This window comes from Microtus oregoni, unplaced genomic scaffold (genome assembly GCF_018167655.1).
Source record: "Microtus oregoni isolate MIOR12 unplaced genomic scaffold, Mior012 000012F_ref0000307, whole genome shotgun sequence".
Classification (NCBI taxonomy): Eukaryota; Metazoa; Chordata; class Mammalia; order Rodentia; family Cricetidae; genus Microtus; species Microtus oregoni.
Window position 1 is genome coordinate 47,670,525 of NW_024543071.1, and position 9,180 is coordinate 47,679,704.

The 9,180-nt window shown below is 44.9% G+C and overlaps 1 protein-coding gene across 6 annotated transcripts; it reads left to right on the plus strand.

Annotated features, from left to right (window-relative positions):
- Positions 1–1,573: 1,573 nt before the first annotated feature.
- Positions 1,574–6,144, plus strand: Tmem216 (transmembrane protein 216). 6 transcript variants are annotated; one of them, XM_041661794.1, is made up of 6 exons: positions 1,574–1,634; positions 2,180–2,281; positions 2,383–2,439; positions 2,734–2,826; positions 4,290–4,491; positions 5,621–6,144. In XM_041661794.1, the coding sequence occupies exons 1-6, from the start codon at positions 1,622–1,624 to the stop codon at positions 5,634–5,636; spliced, it is 483 nt and encodes a 160-aa protein (XP_041517728.1). In that variant the 5' UTR covers positions 1,574–1,621; the 3' UTR covers positions 5,637–6,144. The 6 variants fall into 6 exon arrangements, with proteins under 6 accessions (XP_041517728.1, XP_041517729.1, XP_041517730.1 ...); XM_041661796.1 differs by having other exon boundaries at positions 1,610–1,648; XM_041661797.1 differs by having other exon boundaries at positions 1,618–1,648; positions 2,354–2,439.
- Positions 6,145–9,180: the final 3,036 nt, after the last annotated feature.

Consider the following 9,180-nt stretch of genomic DNA (forward strand, 5'->3'; position numbering starts at 1 on the left):
GAGTCTCTGCACTTCCAGCCAACAGAGCATGGCCCTGAAAGGTCTTGATATTGAGTACACAGACAATTAATTCGGCCAACTTAACTACAGTAACTATAGTAAAATTTTGTTCCTCTGTAGAGGTCAGAGTTCAGCTTTATTTGTGGCTTACTAAAGAAAAGAACTGAAAGTACTGAAAGTGAGGAGCGTTTGCCCAGCATGCCCAGACCTTGGATTAGAGCAGCAGAAATTCAATGACTTGAATGAATGAATCAATAATATTTACCAAGAATGCTGAGCCTTTGGCTCTGGTTGCGTCAGCCCTGGCAAATCTGTTGTGCCATTATCTGGGCCTACTGTATCATCCTCACTGACTTGAGGGCAGGACACCAGGTGATATGAAGGCCAGGACTATATAAGCTCTTTTGACAATGGGCCAACGTTTCACCGTAGCATGAAAGAGCTGTATGTGTACATCTAAATGTGTGCACAGGGTAATTTAAGACCCTTTACTTACAAACTGAAAAGCAACTGGCTCACCTTCCTTCATTGAAGGCCCAGAGCAGGAGTGCAGAAAGGCAGTGCAGATGGGGTACAGAACCAGAGTTCCGTTCCATTGCTTCAGCTTGCTCTGGCCTTTGCTAGAGGGTCCCTAAAAGTTCCAGCTAAGATCAGCCAGAACATTGTGGCACCCACCTATAACCCCAGTACTGGGCGGGAAGCAAAGGCACGACAGGCCTGTCTGGCTTACATAGGGAGACTTGTCTAACCAAACTAAACCAAACCAAACCAGAACAAAACAATGTACCAGTGGAAGGCAAAAACAGAGGTGAAGTCAGGAGAGCAGAGGAGGAGGTGAGGAGCAGTGGAGGGAGGCTTTCTCTCCCCCAGGTTAGGAATTCCTTTCCCTTGAGGTCCCATTGGGAAGTAACAATTACTGTATTTACCCACACTCCTACTAGCCAGGGGTGTAACACTTTCATGACAAGTTACTCCCCAGTCATTTGTTGCTATATCTTATGGCCGGCAGGCAGAGTCAACCTGAGTTCTTTCAGAAACCTTACTCCTTCACTTCCCTGCCGGCAGCAACCAAAGCTCACAGCTTGTTGGAAACGCTTCCCACCTGGGAGTCTGCTGTCTCCCCTCAACATCCTTGAACTTTTTAGGTCGCAGGAGAATCACCACTGCTTTTATTTGTACTTCTAGAAGAGAACTCCCTACTTCGGACGGTTTTGGTATCTCCAGCAGTATCTTGTTACACCCAGGCAAGCCTAGCGCATTGTCAGTAGCTTGCGGCTTGCGGCGTTTGTTTTCCACAAGGCAGTGGGAAGGAAGAATGGTGGGCCCAAGGCCGATCCTCCAACCACACTGCTACACAGGGCCACTCGGCCCAACGCCAGGGCGCTGGAGATAGAGGGTGCGAGAGCAGCTCGGGTCTCCTGGACTCTCAAGCTTCGTACAAACCCATTGGCCTCCCACAGACCAGAGCAGGCGGTTGACCGCAAGCGCTTCTCCGCGCGCGCACCCGGTGGAGTGATCATAGAGTGGCACGGACAGGCAGAGCGGCCAGGAGCTGCCCGCTTCCGGTAGCGCCACATTGCTCCAAGAGCTGCCGCGTACGCAGTTTCCATGGGGACTGAACATGGCGCCGCGAGGTGAGACTCCGGAGGTGTGTGTCTCTGCCCACTGTCCATTGGTACCTGCCAGTCCCTCCACCTCTCTGCTCTCCAGAGCTCGACTTAGTCCCCCATTCTTAAAAGTTGAGGGTCTCACTCTTCATTTGTCCCAGTTAGGCTTGCGTTGCTCTGACCACCCCGAGTGCCCGCATGTGTAGAACTCGGATACCCTTAACAATCCCGGGCTGGCCCTTTTCTGGGATGACTCAGTTACGAATCCTCTAGCCTTGCACAGACCCGCTGCTGGCCTCTGCGCCCCGGTTTCCCCTTCAGCAGTGACAGGGTTGGATCTTTGAGGTGCCTCTCAGTTGTGATGATAGCTGAATTGCCAGAAAAGTCGCCTGCAAATAATTCCTGGGAAAGGAGGTCGAAGACCAGCCCCTTCACATCCACACTCCCACGTCATAAGCAATCAGAAGTTTCTCCCTCCTTCACCACGGTCTTGTGTTTTCTTCGGATTACAGAACCATACAGGGAGTAGAGCTCCAGCCCATCTTTGTGTTGTTTTTTTTTTTTTTTTTCAGATAAAAGGTTGTCCTCAACCCCTCTGGAAGTCCTGTTCTTTCTAAATGGGTGGTACTATGCCACCTATTTCCTGCTGGAGCTCCTCATTTTCCTGTATAAAGGTAAGGCTGGGCTTGACTGCCTCTGCCCCAACAGCTCTTTCCCTCTTTAGCCCAGCGCCAACTCCCACCAAGAACTGTTCATTCTTTTCTGGCCCCTACAGCATGTCTCTTCACTGCAAGGCAGAAGTCTCTTCAGCTGATGGCTTTAGAACGATTCAGTACGAAATCTCTCTCAGCAAGAGTATCTTGAGTTTGGGAAATGTGGGCTTCTCCATCCTGACTCTTCCCCATCTGTCTCTGCTGAAATATTCAGATCTCTGTACCATTATAATTCATTCATTCGACAGAGAGGAACCCCCACAGACTTAGTAAAAAAGTCTGCAGCTATAACGGTTCACACTTCACTAATTGGTTCGTGGGAAGCTAAGACTAGTGTCCTTGTTCCTGGGTGTGCGGCAGTCCTTGTGGGGACAGTTAGGTGGTGTTGCAGACTCTGGCTTTTCCACTGGCAGGTCTCTTGCTGCCGTACCCAACAGCCAACCTAGTCTTGGATGTGGTGATGCTGCTCCTTTATCTTGGCATTGAAGTAATACGACTGTTTTTTGGTAAGTGTTGTTCAGAAAATAGTTCTATTCCTTATGAGACATGCTGGAGATTGTAACCTGGTTAACAAGACAAAGAACATAACCTAGGCTCACTATCAGAGGCTGGATCTAGTAGTATATCCCATTACTTCCCTATCAGAGGCTGGATCTGGTAGGATATCCCATTACTTCCCTGAAGCTTCAAGCTGCTGCTTCATATCATATTTTAGGTCAAGATACACCTGTGTGTTTCTGAGCGGGACTAGAGGCCGGCAGTAGCATTTGATCTTAGATATTCCTTTCCAGTTGCCTGACTGCTACAAGAGTTCCTACTTCTTTGCTTTGTTTGGGAGAGTAAGGCATTAGAGTGGAGCTCTAAGATTCCCTCCACTTCTCTAAACAAGGATTTCTCTAGAAGTTTTTAAACGCCAGAAACACAGAAAAACCCTTATTACTTAGAATGTATTGTCTCTGAAAACAGTGATAAAATACAACCCAAGAGGAGGAAATGGTAAAGACCACATGTGTGTCTGGTGCCAACAGAGGTCAGAAGAAGGTGTCAGGCTAGAGAGATGGCTCAGTGGTTAGGAGGCCTTACTGCTTTTGGAAGAGGATCCCAGTTTGGTTCCCAGCATCAGGCAACTCACAGCTGTCTGTAACTCCAACTCCAATGTTGTCTTCTGACCTTTGTGAACACATATAAACACACAAGTAGGAATGAAAAGGGAAAAAATAGAAGAGGGCATCAGATCCTTTGGAACTGGAGTTACAGATTATTGAGCTGCCATGTGGGTGCTGGAAACTGAAGCTAAGTCCTCAGGAAGATCAGCAATGGCCCTTAACACTGAGCCATCCATTTCTCTAGCCCTAAGTAACAGATATTTTTAAGGCATTTCTAAGATTGTTTTCCATTTTAGTTGGAAAGTTTTTAGTGTATTTATATACACATACACATATGTACATTGTATACTCATATTTTACATGTACAATTTTTATGTTGCTTTATATATATATATATACACACACACACATGTGGATTCAAATGCATATATGTTATACACACACACACTTTGGTCTTGATTTTTTTGGAGCAAGGAGACCAGGATGATCTTAAACTATCGATTGTGACACCTTAGCCCTTGCTGTCATGGACTCTCGGTATAGACCAGGCTGGCCTCAAATTCGAGACCCACCTGTCTTTGCCTCCCAAATTTTTTCTTGATGCAGAATCCCATTGTTCCCTGCGTAGTTAGAATGGAAGCAGGGCCTCTGGAATAAATGACTTCAATCATGTAGCACCCTGAAGCTTCAAAGTTTTAGTTCAGTGGGCTTCACTTTTAAATATGACACCTCCCATTCAGGGTAATTTTTCTCTACTCTGCCCATCTGTCATATCCAGATACTTTCTGAGTTGAGGAAATACAAGCTGATGCCAGGAAAAGCAGTCACCACTTGGAGATGATTCTGGGGGCTGTGTTTTATAGGTACAAAGGGAAACCTCTGCCAGCGAAAGATGCCCCTTGGCATTAGTGTGGCCTTGACCTTCCCATCTGTCATGATGGCTTCATATTACCTGCTGCTGCAGACCTACGTGCTCCGCCTAGAAGCTATCATGAACAGCATCTTGCTCTTCTTTTGTGGCTCAGAGCTACTGCTTGAGATACTCACGTTGGCCACCTTTTCCAGGTATTACTGCTGAGGGCTGGGTTCTCCACCCAGAGATGGATGCATTGCTTTTTGAAGGCATGAAAGGTGTAGGAAACTGGATTTGAAGGTGTCTATGGGAATGCCTTTTTTTTACTTCCAGTAGGTAGGAAGGTTGCATGTGTATCTGCATATGTATGTTCACCTGTGTGCATATACAAATATTCAGGTAGGTGTGTGTGTGTGTGTGTGTGTATGTGCGCACGTGCATACCAGAGGTTCATACCAGATGTCTTCATTAATCACTTTCCACCTTATATTGGAGTCTTTCACTTGAACCCAAAGCTCTCTGATTTGGCTAGTCCAGCTAGCCAAACTAACTAGCTTACCCAAGGAATCCCATCTCTCCTTCCATGAGTACTGGTCTTCATGTTTGGGTGGCAAGTACTTTTACTACTGAGCCATCTTTCCACTCCCAAAAGCTTCTTTTTAAGGAAGATAGTCTTCTGTTCTTTTGGAATTAAGAGGCTTCAAATAGGCTGGACGGTGATAACACATGCCTTTAATCCCAGCATTCAGGAGGCAGAGGCAGGTGAATCTCTGTGAGTTTGAGGCCAGCCTGGTCTACAGAACGAGTTCCAGGACAGACAGGGCTACACAGAGAAATCCTATCTCAAAAAATCCATACAAGCCGGGCGATGGGGGTGCATGCCTTTAATCCCAGCACTCGGGAGGCAGAGGCAGGCGGATCTCTGTGAGTTCGAGATCAGCCTGGTCTACAGAGCTAGTTCCAGGACAGGCTCCAAAGCCACAGAGAAACCCTGTCTCGAAAAACAACAACAAAACAAAACAAAACAAAAAATCCATACAAAAAAAAAAAAGAGGCTTCAAATATGCAGATTTCAAGCTAACTTTGTTACTCAATGCTTTTTTTTTTCTAAAAAAAAGTAGAATTTTTATTTTATGTTCATTGGCAATTTGCCTGCATGTATGTCTGTGTGAGGGATTCAGATGCCTTGCAACTTAAGTTATAGACAGTTGTGAGCTGTCATGTGGATGCTTTGAATTGAACCTGGGTCCTCTGGAAGAACAGCCAGTGCTCTTAACTGCTGAGCCATCTCTCCAGCTACACTCACTGGTCTTTTAACAGTTTCTTTCTTTCTGCCTTTAGTATGGAGAGGATCTGAAGTACAAGAATTCCAGCTGGTAGCCCATCAGGGTGACAACACATTCTTCTGGTATTTCAGCACACTTGTGAAAAGTGGTAGGTCATGTTGGCCTGGGAAAGGTTGTGTGGTTTTTCCTCAGAACAGACATTTGGGCATTGAGCACCTACTTGAGGTCACTGGCATCATCTTTAAACCAGGATCATCAGCAGGAGATACTGACCTTTTGTGGTAGGGAGGGGCAATGCTGTCCCCATCTTGATCTTTCTAACAGCTCCTACTGACCTCAAGTTCTCTTCCTTGGTCATCATGGCCAGAGTTCCTTGTGTGGATCATCTGGGCTTGTTGGGCTTCCAGCAGGACCTGAGCCACAGCACCTGTACATGTACCACATCTGTCTGCATGAGCATGAAAAGTAATGATGGTGGGCTCCTGGACTGATTCAAATACCCCTAACCCCAATGCTCAGAGATGGAGACCCAGAACCTTTTAGTAGTTCATAGTATTTTTCTATTCTGATCATGAAGCAAACACGATTTTACAATAAAAATTATTTTCTGATGTGGGGCTGGTTGTTTTTTTTTAAATATTTATTTATTTACTTATTTATTATGTATAATACAATATTCTGTTTTGTGTATATGCCTGCAGACCAGAAGAGGGCACCAGACTTCATTACAGATGGTTGTGAGCCACCATGTGGTTGCTGGGAATTAAACTCAGGACCTTGGAAGAGCAGTCAGTGCTCTTAACCGCTGAGCCATCTCTCCAGCCCTGGTTGTCTTTTCTGTATGACACCTGTCTTTAAGTTCATCTCTTCTAAGTGAGGGCAGAGACTATCCCAACAGTGTGTTCTGAAGCTGTGTTTAGTAGTAAGATGTAACACAAAGTTGTGAAACTGTCCCTCTGATCCTCACCCACCCCCATGCCTAATTTGCAGCCCGAATCCCAGTAGATACTGCCATCTTGTCTTCTTTGATCTGTCATTGGCAAAAGACTCTGAAATGTTCTACCTCTGTCCCAAGTTTGCTTGTGTCTCAGTTCTTTTCAGCATTGGCCACGTGTAATCAGAAATTGGAAGTTTATTCTAAAACTGACCAAAATTTCTCCTTAGTTTAAAAGGAACATTTATTGGTCAGCATTTTGCTGCGTATTGCCATGTATTTATTCCAGAAATTACCAGGAATCATGAAAAGTCCACTTTAGGAAGCCTCGAGGTCAGTCTTCTGTGTCAGGCCAAACCTGGGATATTTTTGTTTTCCTATGCTTCTTTTTAAAACTTTCCCTCCCCCTTTTTAAAAATTAATGATTTATTTAAATTTATTGTCTGTGCATTGTTGTGAAGGTGTCAGATCCCCTTGAACTGTTGTTATAGTTGTGAGCTGCCATGTGGGCGCTGGGTCCTCTGGAAGAGCAGCCAGTGAGTGCTCTTAACTGCTAGCCACTTCTTCAGCCCCTTTTCTTAACTTTCTTATGGCTGCCATTCTATGGGCTCCACAGTCTAAGCACTGCTGCCTTTGTTTTCTCTTCTCCCTTGCCTCCTAGTTGTCCTTGAGTCTATAGTGAAAGATCAACAGCAAAAAAAGTACAAAGATGTCTAATAGGCACTTCTGTGGTGTTCCCATCTCCTATTTCATTGAACACCAATTTTCTGCTTCTCACATTTGCTTTCTCTAGTTTTGCTTTGGTTAATGGCATAGAATAGAGAGGAACCCATTCTCTGTGACTTTTGACTTCATTAGTTTCAACCCCCTATCCAGGAGCACAAGGAACAGAAAGCTCAACTAAAGTGCAAGTGGCTTTTACATTTAATTGTTAAAGTTCAGAAGGGCCTTTTTTTAAAAATTTTTTTTAAATTATATTTTAAATAATTTATTTAACTTTATGTGCATTGGTGTGAAGTTATCAGATCCCCTGGAACTGAAGTTACTGACAGCTGAATTTTAAGCTGCCATGTGGGTGCTGGGAATGAACCCCAGGCCTCTGGAAGAATAGCCAGCGTTCTTAACTTTGGAGCCATCTTTCAAGCATCCCAGAAGGGCCTTGAGACTCTACTCCAGTTTGCAGGCTTAGAGGTGTGAAGCAAATGCACAGGTGGAACTCTTAAGCCTGTTTTACAGGTCAATATGCACAAAGTGAATAGAAACCCAGCAGGGCAGAGTGGTGTACACCCACAGTGCCACTGAGGATGAGGTTTAATGGCTAAATGTACTGATTAGGAAGCTATTTCACTTATGCTTATGTGGAAGCTTAGTTCACTGGTTCCCATGGATGGCTCCTTGTTCTTGATGTTGCTGGAACCACTTGAATAGCTATGCACAAGAGAACCAAGACAGTAACGGCATGTGTCCCAAACACTTTGGAAGTAAGGATGAAACTAACCTGGGGCCCCATCTCAAGACCGTAGACCACAACACTGTACTGTGATCATGAGCAAACACTATAATAAATATGTTTCTACAAGTTTTTTAAGATGGGGGGGGGGGTTTCCTCATGTTTACAGGTAGTTTCAAATGATCCTCCTGTTTCAAATTCCCAGTGCTGGGACTATAGGTATACCACTATCTGGCCTGGTTTTATTTTAATCTTCTTGAGACAGGGATTCTCTACTTAGTCCAGTCTGATCTCAAACTATCCTCCTGCTTCACTCTTTTCAGTGCTGAAATTATCTTGATGGAGGAAGGTCACTGGTTAAATAAAAAGAAACTGCTTGGCCCTCATTGGTTAGAAGATAGGTGGGAGGAGTAAACAGAACAGAACGCTGGGAGGAAGAGGAAGTGAGCTCAGACTCCACAGCTCTCCTCTCGGGAGCAGACGCCTCAGAGAGACACCATGCTCCCAGCACCCAGGCAGACGCACGTGATGAAGCTCCGACCCAGGATGGACATAGGCTAGAATCTTCCCGGTAAGCGCACCTAGGGGCGCTACACAGATGATTAGAAATGGGCTAAATTAATATGTGAGAATTAGCCTAGAAAAGGCTAGATAGAAATGGGCCAAGCACTGATTAAAAGAATACAGTGTCCGTGTAATTATTTCGGGGCATAAGCTAGCCGAGCAGGCGGCCGGGGTGCTGGGAACGCAGCCCTGCCGCCCTTATTACTACATTATCTGGCCTAGAGAGTTAACATGGCTAAAAGCTGTACTTTTAAAAGAGTAAGGCAAGCTACTTTATAGACCTGGAGGCACCAACATTCTAAGACAATACGAAGTCTTTGGGGACATAAAAAGCTGATGACTGGATGTTAAATGGAGCAAACCTGGTACTTAGCAAGCATAATAGGTATCTGACATGCAAGTGATCATTCACCCCTTTGTGAAAACACATTTCAATAGTGACACTAGAAAATTAAGCCCCTCCAAGATTTTTTTCCCTGATAGCAGTATACAGTATCATCTGGTCTGCAGCTTTTTTTCTTTTTGTCATGTAAGTCTACTCTTACTTCACTTAAACAAACAAACAAAATAACTGGATGTGGTGGTATATCCATATAATCCCAGCACTTTGGGAGGTGAAGAAGGACCAGTTCATTGTCAGCCTAGGATATAAGAGACTGTCTTAAAA